This window comes from Pollicipes pollicipes, unplaced genomic scaffold, assembly GCF_011947565.3.
Source record: "Pollicipes pollicipes isolate AB1234 unplaced genomic scaffold, Ppol_2.1 Scaffold_2555;HRSCAF=2994_pilon_pilon_pilon, whole genome shotgun sequence".
Classification (NCBI taxonomy): Eukaryota; Metazoa; Arthropoda; class Thecostraca; order Pollicipedomorpha; family Pollicipedidae; genus Pollicipes; species Pollicipes pollicipes.
In genome coordinates, this window is record NW_023596136.1 from 6,221,526 (window position 1) to 6,242,094 (window position 20,569).

General features: G+C 56.6%; 1 protein-coding gene across 1 annotated transcript; it reads right to left on the reverse strand.

Annotated features, from left to right (window-relative positions):
* Positions 1-594: 594 nt before the first annotated feature.
* Positions 595-17,193, reverse strand: LOC119112783 (sodium/potassium-transporting ATPase subunit alpha-like). Its single transcript, XM_037237065.1, is given in 16 exon segments — positions 595-947; positions 1,763-1,995; positions 2,447-2,621; positions 3,689-3,783; positions 5,490-5,570; positions 5,572-5,747; positions 6,015-6,296; positions 6,626-6,874; positions 7,188-7,383; positions 7,795-8,285; positions 8,572-8,793; positions 9,264-9,516; positions 10,249-10,362; positions 10,667-10,870; positions 11,225-11,375; positions 17,019-17,193. Coding segments are annotated over 15 exon segments (2,994 nt in total). The 5' UTR covers positions 11,327-11,375; positions 17,019-17,193; the 3' UTR covers positions 595-826.
* Between the last annotated feature and the right edge of the window lie 3,376 nt (positions 17,194-20,569).

Consider the following 20,569-nt stretch of genomic DNA (forward strand, 5'->3'; position numbering starts at 1 on the left):
TTTTGTGCAATGCTGAAGCCGAACATTCCGGACACGAGACAAGACGGGAGGTCACATTTCGGTCATTAATGTGCCTTGCGTGCTTTCACAATGCTACGCCGCGTACTGGAGGCTAATTTACATAAGTGGCGATTGAGATCCTGGGAACGGAGGCGTGCATTGGACGTGCAAATATTTAATGCGTTTCATTTTGGCGGCGGCACGGGTGTTGGCCATTTACTATTGATTCAACATACACGTGAGCTAGAGCGAAGGCAGGCTTAGCACAACGCTGCAACGTTGGTGTCGCACATGGCCGCCAGGGGTGTTGTGAGCGGCGCGGCTCAATCGTAGCACGCCTTAAGAGAAGTGGACGGTGGCTACTCTATCCAGAGAAGCTGTCAGAGCATGGTCTCTTTGATCTGGCGCGGTTCTGCACTAGACTGCTGGTGCCGTGATCGGCGCAGCTTCAGGCCGGTCTGGAGTCCCGGACTCCGCCAGCGTGAGGCCACCACTCGCCAGCGGCCGAGTCGAGTCATGACTCGCAGCGGACTCGCCGCCAGCCGGACTGCTGCCGGCCTCTCACCGGCGCCGGCGCTCTCCGACACACCGCACGAGATGGGAGCAACAAACTCGCATATATTTAGTGACAACATAAAACACAGGAGTAAAACAGCAGCCTTCGATCCGCGAGGGGCGCCGACACCTCTATATTGCGAAGCGCCCCGGCTGGCGAGGCAAGTTTCCGGCGGCGGCCGCGAGGCGGCGCTGCCGTACCAATGTCCAACGAGCTAGACGCAGCGGAGTGCGGGCCGCGCGTGACTACAGCGCCGGGCGGTCGACGGCCTCAATAGTAGGTCTCGTTCTCCACCCAGCCGCCGGGGTTGCGTCGCAGGACGAACCGGCGACACTCGTCGTAGATGAAGATGAGGAGCGAGAAGGGCAGCGGCGGCAGCCACCAGACGAACCTGCCGACGGGAAGGATGACGTGGTGACGTCAGCACAGCACGGACACACGGCGTCTGAGCGTGTTAGGGGGGGGGGGGGATGGGCTGCCGACAGTGATTGGGCGGCACACGTGTGAACGGGCTCTTGCGCGATTTCCGTTTGTGGAACGAGCGCACATGTGTGAAATGTTCCGTATGAGTGTGGGCAGGCCAAGTGTAACAGTGCCTGTTGGCAAATGCTGGTGGGCTGAGAAATGTGCACAATGGGGTGGCAATGAACCGAAGGTCAGTGTCTGTTGATTCTATAGGACTCCTAAATGATGCCGCTGAACGGGCAGGCAATGTTCGCGCAAGCATTCCCACTGACATATTTTAAAACTGTGGTCATGACATAAAAGCCCCAAAATGCAAACACCACAACCACTGGAGCACCAAGCAAACCATGTCCCCCGGCTAGTACATATCTCGCGTCAGCAGGCCCACGCCAATCTCATCTGAGCAGGGACACAAATAGGCCCTCGTCTCTGCTCGACGTGAGCAAGAGGTCTCACCTAAGCGGGAAGACGCGCGGACCCTCGTCTCTGCCACACGTGAGTGAGAGGTCTCACCTGAGTGGGAACACACGCAGACCCTCGTCTCTGCCCGACGTGAGCAAGAGGTCTCACCTAAGCGGGAAGACGCGCAGACCCTCGTCTCTGCCACACGTGAGTGAGCGGTCTCACCTGAGTGGGTACATGCGCAAGCCCTCGTCTCTGCCCGACGTGAGCAAGAGGTCTCACCTAAGCGGGAGGACGCGCGGACCCTCGTCTCTGCCACGCGTGAGTGAGAGGTCTCACCTGAGTGGGTACATGCGCAGGCCCTTGTCCATGCCCGGCGTGTACGAGAGGAAGGCGGCCAGCGCCGTCTCGAACAGCAGGCCGAAGTTGAGCGCCCAGTTGGTCATGCCCTGCTGGACGATGGAGTTGCGGCGCGTCTTGCAGATGATAAGATCGGCCCACTGCACGATCACGATCGCCACGAAGAAGGACGTGTGGCACGTGTACTCGAGCACCTTGCGGTCGGCGTACGTCTGAAAAGGCGAGCAGGAGTGTCGTGGAGGGCAGCTCGGAGCGTGACCGAGTACGGCGAGCAGGGGTGTCGTGGAGGGTAACCCGGAGCGTGGCCGGATACGGCGGATGGGGGTGTCGTGGAGGGCAGCCCGGAGCGTGACCGGATACGGCGGGTGGGGGTGTCGTAGAGGGCAGCCCAGAGCGTGACCGGATACGGCGGTCAGGGCCGGTAGCCGCAGAAGAAATCGCGTGTTTCCTTAGTTTAGAATTCGTTGGGCGCTACGTAAAAATGTCTACAGCTTTCCTTTAATCAAAACGCGATTTCTACCGCGGAATATCAGTTTGAAACAGCACATGCATGTAAAGGTTTCCAAATATTTAAATGACGGCATTCGTAGGTCATGGTCTGCCCTGGAGGTGCAGGGACGGTTCATTGTACGGTAACGCGCCTGTCTGACTCAGATTACACACCCATTCCTGGCCGTAGGAGTCCTTGAGATCATTGACGGCCTTGGAGTCCCAGGACTTGCGCAGGCCGGACAGATCCCACGGTAGGAAACCGTTCTCAGCCATGATGACCGTGTAGCTGAAGAAGCCGGCCGCCGCCTGGATCATGCCGATCTGGCCGTACGCTATCGAGATGAGCCTAGAGCGAACACGGCAGGTCAGTCGATTGGCGGTGTCCCAGCCAGGTGCAAAATATAGGCCCGTAGTCGAGCGACGAGCCGGCAGACGCGGGAGCGCATAGGACAGTGTTGCTGACATACGGGATCTATATGGGACTGAACGTCACGCGCTGAGAAACGGTAATGTGCCACAGCAATAATGCAATGCACAAGGTAAATAAATCTGAATTCGGCGTCACGCGACTGGAAGATGTTGAATCAACATTCGAGTTACGGAGTTTTTAGCTAGCCGACGTTTGACCACCATCGACTGAGCGGACGGTGGAGCGGCTAGAGCCATGGCGGCGGAAGTATGGGTGCTTTCGCTGTGGGATTCGGACGCACGGACATTACTGGAAGCATTATTGCACATAAACTGCAAACACGTGATTTTCCACGACGTTTGAGCGTAGCATGCCAAAGACCAACACGCGGAAACGAAAATCATGCCTCAAACAAACGCGTGCCAGTTTTCAACATTCTGCTCACTTCATGGGTTCTGAGAAGCAGCAGTGTTAAAATAGGCAAGTCCTGTTTCAGAGGATGCATCAACATGCCAGATGCGTTGGATAGTTACTTGCATAACTTAGCTAAGGCAGGTCAGTTGGTTACGATACAAAGCTGGACAAAAATGGCAGGTAAGCACGGTACGCCAGATATCGTGAATTGAAAACCAGCTGAAGGAACGAAGAGCAAATGGCTGCTCTGATAGCCGATGAGACAGCCACTGACCGTCCCAGGAGGGCGTCAAAGAGACAGGAAGAAGTTAAAACAACGGATTCCTGAGAGTCTCGAGCAGTTAGTGCACACCGCACACCCATCGGGGCGGATGAACATAATCCGCTGTTCAACGTTTCCAAAAGGGATCCGCTTCGATACCCGTCAGGGAGCTGGAAACCTCTAAAGCCAGGCACAGAAAGAGTTAGTGAACTGCGATGCATCTTATGATAGTTATTGTCATACACAAAGACATTCGCGCACGTCACGAACACTGCGCACATCGCACTACCGGTAGTAGCCTATCGCCTAGTGTACATAAAGCAGTTACCTTTCGTTGACCAGTTTGTCTGTAAGCGGATTACGCGGCTGTCTCTTCATGATGTCCGACTCGGCCTTCTCGTAAGCCAGAGAAATGGCAGGAACCTAAAGGGCAGAAATGGCAGCCAACTTAAAAAAGTGCCTAAAACGTACTGAAACCCACATGCCGAACAAGAGGTGCGAAAGGTGGCTACCTGTGTGCCGACTCCGGCAGCAGATGGGACGACTCGGTTGGAACTCCAGTGCCGCCATACAGCCGACAGCCTTCAGCCTGCAGCTAGCGGCACCAGATCTATGTCCATGGGCGAGGCGAGCGGACAGGGTCTATCTAGTACCTAGACTTACCAGAAACCACCGCGATCTCGGCCATATATGTAATGCTCTAGGTGGCTCGTGGATTAATAACGCTAGCTCCTGCTACCAGCTTAAATACGGCGACTATTGGCGTGGCTCGTGCTGTAGACAAAAGAAACCCTCCACGGGTAGCCGGGCGAGCGCTGGCCAGGTGTTCATGACCCTGAGCACGGTACTCACCCAGACACTGATCACCAGGGTGACCAAGCTGTGCCTACCTGACCGAAGGACACACTCGTCTCCTATCTCGCGGCCGCCTGCACCGTACCTACCCATCCACCGGCCGGTGACTGATAAAAAAACATGCCAAAAGGTGTAAACTGTAGAGGGGGACCAAAACCATCACCGGGGCTGGCCGGCCATCAGGAGCAGTGGGCATGCCAGCAACAGCTGCCGCCGCCTGTTACCTTTCGTTAACAAGCTTATCGTGCACTGGGTCCCGAGGACGCCGCTTCATAATATCTGACTCGGCCTTCTCATAGGCCAGGGAGATAGCCGGGACCTGGAGCGGGGCGCGCCGTTACTGACGCTCGCCGACGCCACACGTGCGGCGCCGGGACACGTGGCACGTGCGCGCTGAAACACGTGCGGCAGGCGGGGCACACGGAGGCCGCGCGGCCCCGGCAGTGTCGTAAGCAGCTGGGCGGCACGTGAGCGGGGCACAGGTGTCCTGGCGCGAAGGCAGACGGTCCACGGCACCACACAACACGCAGCCCCTACTAACCACACGGGGGAGGGACAGCCCCTGTCGTCAATAGAGAGACACTCAGGTGGGTCACGGATGGCTGGAGGAGCGTTTGTCTCTCCCGTCGAGCTGATAGTTTTCGGTGATTTGTTGCGGTCATGTCTGGGCGCGCGGAAGGAGTTGGGAGGTAACCGCATTGTTAGACTCGGCATTCTTTACTTTTCTGTCCTGAACATTTTTAAAAAATGAACAGCAACATATATCAATCATTTCGGGAAAGGGGATTTAGGAATATCGACGTGCATGACGAAACCATCAACGACGCAACGTTGTTATGCCCACCAATTTGGAGGCTGCGACGAGAACAAAGGACATAGTACTTTATGAAAGCAAGACTATTTCAGCTACCCGTGAGCGGAGGAAGCCATAGGACACAACTAGTTGTCTAACCACAGTTAGATTCAAGTGCAAGGTCAAGTTCGCCGAAAAGGCGAGAACCACGCAGCGCAGGCACCCATTACTACCGGGGTCAGCGATAAGCATCCGCAAGCTAAATGATGCTTCTCAAACTCAGCAGACAGTATGGTTCGTCATACAGGCAACGCCCATCTGACGCTGCAGCTGCGACAGCTGCATCCTCCCTGGTAAAGGCCATAGACACAAGCAGCGGTGACCGCTGCTTACCCAGAAGTGAGTCACCTGTTGAAGCATTATACAGTTTACACGAGTGGCGACGCCTCAGTGGACTGCGGCCGGTGTCGACGGCTCTCACCATGTCCGTGCCCAAGTCGATGCAGAGAATGGTGACGGTTCCCAGAGGCAGGGGAATGTCCAGCAGAATAAAGAAGAGGAACTGGCGAGATCTCGGGAATGTTGGACGTCAGCGTGTAGGCGATCGACTTCTTCAGGTTGTCGAAAATCAGGCGGCCCTCCTCGACACCAGTGACGATGGAGGCGAAGTTGTCGTCTAGCAGGATCATGTCGGCGGCCTGTTTCGACACGTCCGATCCAGCGATACCCATGGCGACGCCTAATGAGAAGGGCGAACAAAGGCATCAGCAAAGCATGCCAGCTCGTGGATGGCGGGAAACAATTGCACGCGGATAGCACACAAACAAGTGGAGCAAACGTGCAGACGTACAAAACCAAAGCAAACCTACCTTGACTGCATTGGGCAACGCGTGAAACCGCGTGCAGGTCACAAAGAAGTACCAGCACAGCACGCAAACGAAGCAACATAGCGGATAAATGAGAAAGAAACACGAAACAGAGAGGCCGGCTAGCCTGTCCCTCTCACCGATGTCCGCCTTCTTGAGCGCGGGCGAGTCATTGACGCCATCGCCCGTCACGGCCACGATGGCGCCCTGGCGCTGGCAGCCCTCCACGATGATGAGCTTCTGCTGCGGTGACGTGCGCGCGAACACGATCTCCGTGTGGTGGGTGAGGATGTCGTCCAGGTCGTCGGCGCTGATGTCGCGAAGCTCGGAGCCGTGCACGACGGCCGCCTTCGCCTCGCGAGGATTCACCTCGCCCACCGGAATGTTCAGACGCTGCGCGATGTCCTCCACAGTCTCGTTGCCTGGTGGAGGAAGAGGGTCAGACTGGGCGCGTGCGGTCGGCCGTCGTGTTTGCGCTTTCTCCGTCCGACACGCATGTTCGCAGCTCATGCTTCAGCAGTGATTATTTTCTGGGTTACCTCCAGGAATCTCTTTGTTTTCAGCCTTGTGCAGTGGAATTCCCCTGGCTTAACATAACTCCGCCGGTAATGAAAATAGTTCCGAAACATGAAACAAGCTAAGCACGCATGGACACGACTAAACATTACGTTACACATCAGACACAAAACTGACACATAGCCACAAGGAGACGAATCTTTGCAAGAAAGCTAGACAGCAGCCATCCACGCACCCTCCGAGATGATGCCGACACTCTTGGCAATGGCCTTGGCCGTGATCGGATGATCGCCGGTAACCATGATGACCTTGATGCCAGCCGAGCGGCACTTGGCCACGGCGTCGGGCACGGCGGCGCGCGGCGGGTCGATCATGGACATGAGGCCGACGAAGCGGAGCCCCTCCAGCGGGAAGTTGATCTCGTCGCTGTCAAATGGATAGTCGCTGGGGTAGTCCTTGCCGGGGAGCGAGAAATCGCAGAACCCTGTGGGAGGGGCCGACAGGGGTCAGCGAAGCGACGGAAGGCAAGGGGAAGCGGCTGAGCTTCTGGACCGATTACATCCAGCCTAATCACACCTTATCGCAGTGGACCGCCTGCGGCACACGATCAGCCGATACTATCTTAACCACGCCAACAATATTTCAGTACCAGAACAGCCGTTGTAAGAAGCAAACGTCGGTGAAAGGAAGGGAAATGCGTAACTATAATTCATCTCCAGTTGGTTGAGGCCGTTGTGAAATAAAACAATCACTAGTCAGCTACACAGTTCGCTAGCCCGTTCGGTCAAGTGACTGACCTAGCACACGCTCTCCGAGTCCTCCGAGCTCCAAGTAGGCGTTGTTGAAGGCGTCCTTCATCTCCTGGTCCAGTGGCTTCTCCTGGCCGTTCAGCAGGATGGTGGAGCAGCGGTCCAGGATGCGCTCGGGAGCTCCCTTCATCACCAGGAAGTTGGGGTTGTTCGGCGTCTCGTGGCGGAAGTCGTGGACAGATACCTGCAGGAAAGGAAATATTGTAAGTAAGCCCCAGCTAAAAATGCGCATCAGTAAGGTCAACATTACAACACGAATGAACACCTTAACGTTAAAATTTCAATCGTGGTGCCTGAGTTCCCAAAACATGACAATCATCACAAAACATGCTAAAAATAATATTGCCAAAACAAGACAGCAATGTTTTTCTATTGATTTAAGTATTCTAAACCTATCACTACCTTGCACATATTCACGCAAACTATTTAAGTCACAGGTTGAATACAAAAGCATTCTTAACAAATACTTAGGCCCAAGCTATAATGCTGATGATTTAACTTTTAGCGCGCTAAACCTGCTCGACTGCACCGCGCGTCACGGGCCGGCGACACACCCAGCTTTACACAAAACACCGCGCGTTACGCCCATCCGCACCTGGAACTTGTTGGTGGAGTTGAAGGGCACCTCGCAGACCTTCTTGTACTGATCGCGGTAGCCCATGACGTTGCCCATTGCGAGCTCGCAGCACTTGAGCAGCGCCGCCTCTGACGCGTCACCGTTGACATCCCTCTTCAGGATGGGCATGCTCTCCTGTCCGACCTTGAACTCGGCCCGGTTGCAGAGGGCGGCCACGCGCGACAGTGCCTTCCAGCCCTCCGTGTTGCGGTCGTACGAGGCGCCGGACTGGTCCTCTGTCGTGTCCGCCTCGATGATCTGGTTGTCGAACCACATGTGCGCCACCGTCATACGGTTCTGCGTGAGCGTGCCCGTCTTGTCGGAGCAGATGGTGGAGGTGGATCCGAGGGTCTCCACGGCCTCAAGGTTCTTCACCAGGCAGTTCTTGGAGGCCATACGCTTGGCGGTCAGCGTCAGGCACACCGTCACCGTAGCCAGCAGGCCCTCCGGCACGTTCGCCACGATGATACCTGAAGCGGATTGACGCATGCACCAGCGCATCGCGGACATATTTCCAAAGTAGCGAAGGCCCTGAGCAATACCCAGCAGCAGCGGTTCGAACTACGCCCTCTCATTACCACGGTCGCGGAAAGATGCCACATTCCCAGTACAGATCGACAATGCAAGAAATGACACGGACTACTGGGCCTCATAAACGCACTAAATCCACAACTACTGTATTTGCGACGACAACACCCAGACGGGTTAGTGCAGTTTCGTACTCGACGTCTATCTTGGGCCTGTACTCCCTCGTACCGATCAGGAAGATGACAGCGTCCAGCCAGTTGTATCCGAGGATGAGCGCAATGATGAAGAAGGTGACGCCGAGGAAGACGGCCACGCCGGTGATGATGTGGATGAAGTGCTCGATCTCACGCGCGATCGGGGTCGAGCCAGTGTCCAGGCTGGAGGCCAAGCCGGCGATCCGACCCATCACAGTGTTGTCGCCGATGTTGATCACGATACCCTTGCAGGTCCCTGGCGATAACGGGCGAGCGGTGATGGGATCGGCGACATCAGGCAGTGTGTCGCATTACAGCTGGTTAGGCAGGCTGGACATAGCGTACTAACCATCTTTTGCTATGTTTCGATGAAGGCAACCCTTTAAACTCCTCTGGCCCCCCGCGTAGTAGTCTTGTCATGTCCATTGCAAAAGGGGAAACGGAAACGCACCGGATGATCAAAATCAAACGCAGCACGTCGCGGCCACAGGTGAGCGCTCCGCCTCGGCGTCCTCCCGCCAGCTTTCAAAACCCGGAGCCGACAGGCGGACAAACATCTGGCCACTGTTCAAATACCAAGTTTTCACACCGCACTTGTTTTTCGCACGACCCGTCCCACGTGCTCCCGTTCAGCCTCACAGCCGCAAACAGTGGGGGTAGGGGTGGGGGGTGGCGTCAGGCCAGCTGGCCCGGCCCCCATCGGTCACCGGCCGTGACGTCACGCACCCTCGACGGCGTTAGTGGAGAAGAAGGCCAGGTTCTTGGTCTCGAGCGGGTTCTCGGCCGTGTACTCGGCGTTGCGGCTCTGCGGCTCCGACTCGCCGGTCAGCGACGAGTTGTCCACCTTCATGTTGCGCGCCTCGATGATGCGGACGTCGGCCGGCACGCGGTCTCCAAACTTGATCTCGACCAGGTCGCCGAGCGTCAGCTCCTCTGCGCGAACCGTCGACTTGTTGCCGTCGCGGACGACCAGAGCGTACTGTGGCAGTGAAGCAACACTGGATGTCAGGGAGGCCGGGCGTAGTGTGGGACTCGCAGGCGCGACAGGTGACCGCCGAGTTCTACGGGAGTACAGGATGGGTCAATAAAATCGTCTGGGTGTACTAAAGGAGTTAAAGGAAACATCAGGACACCACTGAGACATGTTGTGAGAATAGAAACTGTACCATGGGCATCAACAGGGTGCAACTGGTGAGTCGAAGGATATGCCAGGGATCAACCAGGCGTTCTGCTGGGGAAGAGAGACGCGTCATTGTCTCTCCTCCGGACCATTAACTCTTACTGAGGGAGTCAAAGGATGTATCAGGGAATCAACCGAGGGTTCTGCAAAGGAAGAGACACGTTCATGGATTGTTAGGGCACCCTGTGGAGATAGGGGAATGCACGCGTCACGGAAATCACCACGGAACGAGAAAGAAACGACAAGGAATACGAGACTCCAACAAATAAATGATGGGCAGTGTTACGGGAAGGCCAGGGTGCACCGCACTGCAAGGATGGACAACCAGACAGAACAATCACGGTGCGATGGGGGCGGATGAACATTTGATGGTACACCTCTCATGCATACATATTCGGACTGCTTTCCTCTTGCGGCACAGCTGGTCAGATGAGTTAACCATGGAGGTACACGTGCAGGCTTATAAATAACAATAGTGAATCAAACAACAAGCAAAAAGGATTCCCAAGATGACCACCAGCCTTCACAAACCTGCGGCACCATGTTCTTGAAGGATTCCATGATACGGGAGCTTTTCGACTCTTGGTAATAGGAGAAGCAGCCGGTGATGATGACGACGGCGGAGAGCACGATACCCAGGTACAGCTGGACAACACGCCACAACGTCAGCAATTCAGATACAGCTGGAGTCAATCACCGGATCATGGCACAGTACGAATCTGACTAGAACAGACGATACTATTTACATTGCTTAGAAGTTAAGGTCATGACACTGCGTCATTTTTCACACGCCTTACCACGCTTTCGGCTCGCGAAATGAAAAGTAGTACACAACTCGTTGATACATGCGGCATGGGCGTCTCCATCAGTACTGAAGTGACAACTGTTCACTTGTTGCAATCATTTCATCAAGCATCGTTGGCTGACGGCGGGGTGTTCTGGTGCTCACGTTATCATCTGGCGGCTCCTCGAACGTGCCCGCCTGGATCGAGTACGCCACGAAGCACAGGATGGCCCCGATCCAGAGCAGCAGCGAGAACCCATAGAACAGGTTCTTGCAGAACTTGACCCACTCGGGGATCTTCTTGGGCGGCGTGAGCGCGTTCGGGCCATACCGTTCCAGGTTCTCCCGCGCCCGTGACTCCGTTAGACCCTGCCAAACAGGCGTGCCGGTACAGTGCGCGTCCGGACCGGTGCCGCATCTGACAGCGAAACCCATGCATCCCCCCACCGGTCAACAGCCACCGCCCGACGCTGATTCGTTCGAACTGACGGCACCGAACCGATTTTCCCGCCGTTTGTCATGAACGTAGAATAACTAAGTGATGGACGCTGAAAAACGCATATGCAATATCGAGCATCAAACACATCAAGAGTGGACACACCAAATAGCACACGAAGAGATGTGGCAGATTTATGAGAGTGGCCCTCGCCGGTTATACAGCTCGTTTCCTTTCGGCGGAGAAAAAGCGGTGCTCAGCGGTGGTAACTATCTAAAAGACCTCACCCTCTCGACATTGGTTCCCGAGTCTTTGCTGGAGCTCCTCAAGAGAAATAATGTGCTCATCGAGCACCAACTCCTGCTTGAGGTCATCCAGGTTCCGCTCATCTCCCTTCTTGGACTTCTTGTTCTTCTTTTCAGGCTTCTGCCTCTTCGACTGAAAAAGGGCGCGTGCGTTAACAACAGAAGTGAATCATCGTTAACATAAATAACTGTAGTTCCACGTCTGAGATACTGAAATGCCACAGCAGACCTCATGTGTGACACAGTTCGACACTTGTGATCAGCTGTGCGTTGTCTGCACGAACGTCTCATCGACTTCAAAGAAATCGGTGTAATGGAACTGTATCCATATACCAAACTTCAGGCAATGCCCGCTGGTCCCCACCAAATATGTGTTTCACCTCTTAAAACCTGCGTGGTTGCCAACCTATTGAGGAAACCACGATGATGCCTGCACTGCGAGGAGGTTGTGAATGTCAGTTGGGGAATGCGTTGTAGTCTGCCGTGTTTATTTTTATACTCCTGAGTACGGGAGGAGAGCTGTATACAGCATCGATTACTAAATGTGCTTGGACGGGTATCTACGACAATGGGAGAGTGGTAATGTGCCAGAAAGCCTAAATCAGGAGCCCCGTTCTATTAGCCGACTGGCTTTTACGGTAAGACATACGACCACCAGAAAAACGGAAAAAAACAAGTTCTGCGCAAGACTCGAGCGAAATTGGACTGATTAGCGGTGGCCATGCTGTGTTGCGATGCCATCTCGACATACCAGGCATTCTTACCTGCTCTCACCTACCGTGTCGGCCGCGAGCTCGCGCGTAGTCGGCGCGCGACGACCCCGCGCCGCGAGCCAAGCGGCCGGCGGACGCAGGGACGGCCGCTGCCAAGGACAGGGGCGGCCGCCGCCCCGCCGTCGGACCGTCGCCGTCGGAAACAGGTCAGCGCGTCGGCCCGCACCCGGGCCCGGCTTTCATTGAGAGGGAATGGAAGGCCAGCGAGACAGGTGCGGTGGGATGTGTGGCAACTGGAGCCGTGCGCCGACTGGGAAATACAGTGAAAGTGGCGCGCGGCGGCGCAAGACGGCCCGGGAGAAGGACGGCTCGGTCAGCCTGGTGTGGTACCGCCCCCAGAAGTGTCAGCCTGGTGTGGTACCACTCCCGGAATGTGTCAGCCTGGTGTGGTACCGCCCCGGAATGTGTCAGCCTGGTGTGGTACCGCCCCCAGAAGTGTCAGCCTGGTGTGGTACCACTCCCGGAATGTGTCAGCCTGGTGTGGTACCACTCCCGGAATGTGTCAGTCTGGTGTGGTACCACTCCCGGAATGTGTCAGCCTGGTGTGGTACCGCCCCCGGGAATGTGGGGCGTAGAAAAACTCACGACGTTGCGAGGTGGGAGCGTTTAACATGTGCTTTACGAGATGGCCATGCTTGGAACATAATAATGCTTGAATTTATTCTGGGGCAAAATACAATAGTATACATTTATCCGTGTTTCTGCAAATGTTCTCCAAAACCCTGTTTCACATTACTCTGAAAAACGTGGTGTGTTTCAAAATTCCAGGGAGTGCAGCCTGAATACAAAAAGAGGAATCCGTGCATTTATAGTTCTCGCAGTGGTGCTGTGATACATACCCCTGACTGCAGGGAGGGCGTCGTGTGTCCAGGGACCCTCTAAGAGTTTGGTGTCCAGGTCTGACAGATGCTGACCAGGAGCAGAAGGTCAGTTGGTGTCCCGTACAGTGCTGACCAGGCGAACTGCGGTCTGACAGAGCAGAGGTCAGTTTGGTGTCCAGGTGTGACAGTGCTGACCAGGCAGTCAGTTGGTGCCAGGGATAGGGCTGACCAGAGCAGGCAGTTGGTGTCCGGTTACAGGCTGACAGGAGTAGTAGATCGGTTTGGTGTCCAGGTTGACAGGTGCTGCCCAGGAGCAGGAGGTCAGTTTGATGTCCAGGTGTGACAGGTGCTGACCAGGAGCAGGATGTCAGTTTGGTGTCCAGGTGTGACAGGTGCTGACCAGGAGCAGGTCAGTTTGGTGTCCAGGTCGACAGGTGCTGACCAGGAGCAGGTCAGTTTGGTGCCCAGGTCGACAGGTGCTGACCAGGAGCAGGTCAGTTTGGTGCCCAGGTCGACAGGTGCTGACCAGGAGCAGGTCAGTTTGGGTGACAGATGTGACAGGTGCTGACCAGAGTAGAGATCGGTTTGGTGTCCAGGTTGACAGGGTGCTGCCCAGAGCAGGAGGTCAGTTTGATGTCCAGGTGTGACAGTGCTGACAGGAGCAGGATGTCAGCTAGGGTGTCCAGGTGTGTGACAGGTGCTGACCAGGAGCAGGTCAGTTTGGTGCCCAGGTCGACAGGTGCTGACCAGGAGCAGGTCAGTTTGGTGCCCAGGTCGACAGGTGCTGACCAGGAGCAGGAGTTGCCGCGGGGGGGACGGCGGCGCGCGCGGAGGTCGGTCCGTCGCCAGGCCTACCTTGAGCTGGCCGTGAGCTGTGATATTATCGTCGGCCACGGCTGGCGTGGTGGCGGCGCGGTACGAGTCGGGTCGGCCGTACTGTAACACAAAGGCGAGGGTGGCCCGTCACACGCGCCCACCCGGCCCTGGGACGCATGCTCAGGCCGAGACACACGCACACTGCGGCAGGCGGCTGGGCAAGCTCTACTGGCGCGCGAGCAGTCGCGCCGACCGGCCAGCGCTCGTGCGCGCGCCCCGGCCGCCGGCCCCGCTAGCTAGAGGTCACTGGTCACAAACACGAGCTGCGTGAGTCGAAACCAAACAGGCACCAAACGCTAGTCCAACACAGCAGGGCTGGGGTGGGTGATTATCTGGGCAGCGGTGAGTACCTGGGGTAGGGGTGAGTATCTGGGGCAGGGGTGAGCATCTGGGGCAGGCGGCGGGGGACGAGCGGGTGTGCGTACGTGTCAAGAGTCTCTGCCTTCGGCTTGATGGATAGCTTTGGCGCCTCCGGAGGCGGAGGGACATGTGCAGCGCATGTGACGTAAGCTCCCAGGGTGGGGGCGAAGGTGCGTTCACTTGTCCCGCTCCAAGCATCCCCTGTGCGTTTCATCACAGCGAGGTCGGGCGAAAGGTCCCATGCGCCCGCACCTGCGGACGCGGCGGTATCAGCTCATGGGTTCAATGTTGACTATGTCGTGAGGATTTGTACACAACAAATGCCATTGAAAAGTTTGACTACATACATAGTACAGGCATACTCGTAGTTTAAATGTGTGTGCGCTTTTACTTACGCATCGTTGTAAGTTGGAGGGGAAGAAAGGGGCGATTGCCCCACTTATCCACAACAAATCAACGTTGATGTTGTGTAACGCATGGTAAAGAACAAACCTCAGCATGGGGTTTGTGTAACGCATGGTAAAGAACAAACCTCAGCATAGGGTTTACCTCCCTCTCATTTCCTCGATATCGACTGAAGTGCCTACGCCTCTGACTGTAACACGGGTGTGTGCAATTATATTTCACGTCTACAACGTACAATGCATGGAAGGCGTGGCTTTGACGTAAGTCACATATATTCAGCGAGGCAAATAAATACATGGCTTTGTCGCTGCGCGAAGCTGAGCTAAGGACCCAGACGCAATCAAAGCAATTTCCATACTTTTTGTGTGTGCTACGCCACAATGCTCACTGCCCATCGATTTAGCAGCTGTGCGTCGACACACCTGTGGATATGGACGATATGATGACCCTCAGTCGCACCTGTGTGAGTCACGCGCACTGCGACGCACGCTTTAGGCCGATAGTGAACTGACCCCACGCGAGAGCCGGCACCAACAGTGCAACCTCGTCAATGGCTCAGGTTTGCCGCAGACTTTTTCCTCGTGGGGCGAAATGAGCGGAAGGGAAGAGCAGAAGGGAGCATCAAGAGGGACCAGCAAAAGGGAGCAGCAGAAGGGAGCAGCAGAATGAAGCAGCAAACGGGAGCAGCAAACGGGAGCAGCAGAAAGGAGCAGCGGAAGGGAGCAGCGGAAGGGGGCAGCAAAAGGGGAGCAGCAAAAGGGAGCAGCAAAAGGAGCAGCAAAAGGGAGCAGCAAAAGGGAGCAGCAGAAGGGAGTAGCGGAAGGGAGGAGCAGAATGGAGCAGCAAAAGGGAGCAGCAAAATGGAGCAGCAGAAGGGAGCAGCGGAAGGGAGCAGCGGAAGGGAGCAACGAAAGGGAGCGGCGGAAGGGAGCAGCAGAAGACGCATGGAGTGCGGTGGAATACTTCTGCCGACCTTTGGACCCGAAGCGGCAGTCTCGGGGGCGCGAGGTGGAGAGCGAAAGACCGCCACTGAGCTAAGCGCCACTGAGCATACTGATTGGCCGCTGAGGTAAATTGGCGAAGAGGTCGGGTCCGTCGTGAGACGACCTTGAGCATGCCCACCCATCGAACTCTTTGAGGTGTGCTATTGGCGAGAGTGTCCAATCATCAGAATACTCCTTTACGCCATCATTCAACCCGCGAATAAGAGGCCAACGTTCATGTGCAACAAGGGTTTCCTACACCAATATCTGGCAGCTGAGTGCAAGCTACTATGAATGCTTCGGGGCCACCTTATTTGCTCGGCATCCAATCAATATCCATCGCCAGCTTTAAACCCGATACCCTGAGTGTGGTTTCCGCAGACGCTGGCGGCGCCGGTGTGGAGGGGGGAGGGGCCGGGCGCCTGCGCGCTGACACCCGGCCTGGCGGGTATCGAGCGGTGACGTCACACCGGCGGCGCCGGCTACCTGCATCGACCGGCGGGCCGCCCGGCAACCCCCTCCCCTTCCCCTGCACAGACCCAGCTGACCGTGCCGCTCCCCTCCCCCGACAGCCGCCCCGCCCCAGCCTACCCCGCCCCAGCCAGCACTGCCCTAGCCGACACCCGCCCCAGCGAGGCCGGACGCTAGCCCAGTCAGCAGTCCCCGGCCGGTAGCGGGCGCTGCAACCCAACGCCGGTCAAGGCCCTGACGCCTGAAGTTTGAAGAACCGGTCCGAACAGTCAGCAGCTCGTTATACGTAAACAGCGCGGGACGGGGAGGCTTACGTCGTCGCGACCTCAGATGGCGGAGCGGCCAGGACCGCCATCCGGGCGCCGGTCACCGTCGGTGGAATTTTCCGACGACTTAGAACGGCATGAGCAGTGACGTCACCGGTACTGCGCGTAGGAGGGGTCCGAAGCGGGTCAAACGGGACAGCCCGTTCAGCCGAGGGTCTTTCTTTGCCGCTTTAAGGTCAATTGTTGTACTCGGGGAGCTTTTGGGCTCGGGCTCCTATTTTGATGTCGAGGGGAGGGGAGGGGAGGGGTGTTTCTCGGTGTTTAGGAACCCTGCGGATGTCCTAATGTCAAAAAGCACTGGGACCTTCGGCCTCGGGGGCGGCCGCAACCTGCAGGTGAAGCAGAGCGCCAGAAGTCTCATCCCCGCATTGACTTCCACTTCCTCCCCAATGGGCTTCTCACCCCTCCCTCAGTCACCATATCTCAATGGCAGCCTGGAATGCGCTGGCATCCCAGGAAGAATAGATCTTCAGCCCAGTAACCTCTGCAGTGGTGAGTGAGGCACCATGTGTGGTAGCCGCTCGGCTTCCCCGCCGCGATCGCGGCGCAGTTCATGCCAGACCCCGAACGCAATGCCCCGGCGGCTGCCAAAGGGGTCCGGGTTATTACCCTGCACGATGCGTCACCAGACCCCGGGGCCCCACCGGCCGAGACCGGTCTCGCGGGCCGCGTACGGTTAGACCCGTGGGACGGGCAGACGCATGCACAGGCCTCCCCAGCGCGGCGTCCTGTCCCAGGACTGCCGCGCGACCGTCACTTACGTCCATGGCTACGGTGCGGGTCAGGCGCGCTCAGGGGCGCTCCTAATACACTGCACTCAGTCCGGCGACCTGGGGGTCGCTCCGGCGCGCTGATGACGCCGGCGACGCGCTGCTGGGCTTCCTCACAACAGACGCCAGCGACGCTAGCGGGCCGGGCGGTGAGTGAGGGGCGGCGGCCGACCACGCCAGCGAAAATCGTCCAGCGGCGGCCGACCGGCGCGCGCCGCCATTGGGCGAGCGGCACGTGACGTCAGCGCGACGGCGGGCATCGATTGGCGGCTGGCCGGTTGCCAGGGCCGCCGCGGCGGTGGCCGGTTTCGAGCTGGTGATACGGCGGCTGGCTGCTGAGGTCCCCTTGAGGCCCGCGCGCCAGCACGCCAACCGCAGGGGCGCGCTCAGGGAGGCGATTTTGGGGGGAGGTGGCATGAGTTGTGCGGCATGCTCCTTTGGAGAGGACGCAACAGGAATGGCGTTGCAGGGAGAGTGGGGCATGCAGTAGAGTCTGTCACGGGTGTGCAGAATCGGCTCAGGTGCATACGCAAGGATTGAGGAAATGGGACCATGCCTCAATTCCGATTTGAACGCAATAGCCAGAACATCTCTGCATTCCCCGCCATTTATTTCAATGCCAGTACTAACTCAAAGTTGCCTGGGTGCGCCCCTGGCTCATTCCGTAACTACGAGTGACTTGAATGTTACACCCTCCGCTCCGTCACGCTCAGCGTGTCGCGGTCCTGCTGAACTGTCCCGGCACATCCCGAGGGAAAGTGGCGGACTGGTCTTAACGGTCCGCGAACGGAGCCTTTGCCTTACGTGTTCCGTAACGGCGCATGCATGTCATGTCGGTGGACCGTCGACCGAATGCAGCAAAACAATTCACTGGAAAGCGGTACCGGTGACCGCTGACTGTGCAACATTTCGTGTCGTCGAAAACGAGTGGCGTGCATGTTTGATGTCTGTCAAGAACACGCTAAGCCAAAAAGTGCTGTAAACAAGCTATATATCTGGACGTACTAGCACGAGGCTGTGTGAGACTTGCCATAGTATGACCACTCTCCATCTGGGAGATACGACTAGAGAGTAGACGATCTTTGCTAATATCTGCAGCAGCTCCTTGTCTGAAAGCTCCATCTGAGCTATGAGTCGCTCTCCACCGCCGTCTTCGTTGACTGCGGGTTGGCTTTCTGGACTTGATTGCACAACATACCGCAGACACCGGAATGGACCTCGGTCTGTTTCGCAAGCTTCCCATTGCCCTATAATTTCGTTGCAATCAGATGCACATTGTAACAAGGAACAAAATGCGTGTGGACTTCAACTGTTACTACGCAAGCCGGGTTACCCTGAAGCCAAACGAACGACATATAACCGTCTGTATTCGACACCATCGTCCGTTCTTCATCTCGGATTGGGATGGCTTATCTCAGTAGTGCAACTTTTGCTCCGGCCGAGTATGCAGTTTGTTGGCCTATCTCTTCACATCCGCAAGCAAGCGACGGCCCTAATTTCTTCATGCTTGCTCTATCCTGTCTTCTCGCGACACTCAAATGATCTGGGCGGGGGGAGGGGGGGGGGGGGGGCAGGCTCCATGCGACGGCCGTGAGTGGGCTGCAGTGCCCTCTGGCGGAGACCACGGCCGAGCGCCCGGCACATACCCGCACGAAGGTCTTAAGAGTGGGTTGACGGTCAGGCGGATCAACGCCCCGTTGCGTGTAGTTCTGTCCCCACCGTTGTTCACTTTCCTCCATCCCACAGCCCTGAACTGGCCGTGACTGGCCGAAACGGCTCATCCGAACAACCGAAGCAGCGCACGGACGCATCTGCGGGTGGACAGTGATGATATTCGAAGTATCGGTGGACCGCGCACGGTGGCATGGGACGCAGTGTACGGTGGTTTTGATGAAGCCCTCGGTGTCATTCAAACTGAGCTACTGTGAGCCGCACGCTGTCGCATTTCCCTGCTCAGCTGGTTCGATTCGAAGCCCGCACAGCTTTGCGCCACGGTGTCTCTGATATGCTTAGGGTCTACAGCCCTGCTGCCCGAGTTTTTGCCAGCGGCACAGTTACGTCATAATACTTAGCGGACAGAGTCAATTGTCGGTGTCATGAGGGTCATGCAGGATCAGGCAGGAGGGCCCGGTACCCTGACCCTGATACCGGAGCTGTGGCCGCCTCAGGATTCAGCTGAATTGCAGGTTCAGAGAGGCTGCTACTGGATAACGGCAGGACTCGCGTCGCCTCACCATTCAATATATTTGGGATGACTTGTTGCAAAGGTCATGCAGTTCCTCATGTGACCGTAAATAATAGATCACGCTTCAATGGAGCAAGGTTTATTTCAGGCGTGATAGCTCTGGCAGGACAAAACAACATCTGGCAATCGGCGACAAGTGAGATCTAAGGACGCACGCGCGCTCAGCGTATCAGACAGCATTGGGAACGATCTGAACGAACGGGCCAGGCCATGCCCGACGTGAGCAGTTGCAACACGCGGCACGCGTACCTCAGAACGGAATCACGTGTCGTACACGACGGACTGTCGGCCGGCTTACACCTCGAATCGCGAGAGCGTGCTGGAGAGCCTGACCAGGCGCCTGAGCCAGGGCGTCGGTCGTGCCGGGGCTGCTCAGCAAGGGGTAGCCGCGTGGGTAAGTACAACACAGCGTGATTAGCGCGGCCCAACACACGGCCGAGGGGCTGCCACACGCTCCGGCACACTCGGCAGCGCAGCGAGGCACTCGAGCCCTGCTGTGAACGTCTCGCAGGGCGGCTTCTGCAGGGCGGTTCCAGGGTCAGGTCACCACAGGCTGCGAGAGCGCGAGATGTGGCGAGCGCCTGCGCTGTCGTCACGGGCCGCGGAGCTGCTCCCAGGTGCCAGCCTTCTCACGCTCGACTTCACGGGCTGGAGGGAGTAGCATGGTCTAGTTAAACGGGATCGTATAATTGCTCAGACTACCGTCCTCCTCTGATGTGGTAGTATTTACACCTGAGTATACTTGTGTACTTGTGTATACAGTATTTACACCTGAGTATACTTGTGTACTTGTGTATACAGTATTTACACCTGAGTATACTTGTGTAAATACTAACACACCAGGCGAGGACGGTAGATCGGTCAAGTTTTCAGCCTGTGACACTAATGCCTTGTCTAAATCCGTCGGTAAGTCTATGATCTATTTGATTAAGCTATTGTTGTTCCACCTAGATTCCTAGAACATGACCAGTGATTAATGTTTTTTTTTAGAAAGATATTCACACTCAGCCGAGGCGTGTTGGTTGTGTTTATGTGATGCTGAATGACATCCTACATCTGGTGTCTCGTTGAGGACACCAGCCGATGGCTGACACTTACTCCCGTGAGACACTTTGATGGTGATTTGGTGTTTTAGGGCGCGTCGGCATCGGGGCCATTTTGCGCCCATCCTTAAGGCACTCAACGAAGTGAAATTCCCGACGAATCACACAATGCTCGCCCGATGTGCCCCCAAACTTCTCGACACGCGTCTGGTATACTGTAATGGCCGAGCATTAATCACACAGAAGTATAAATA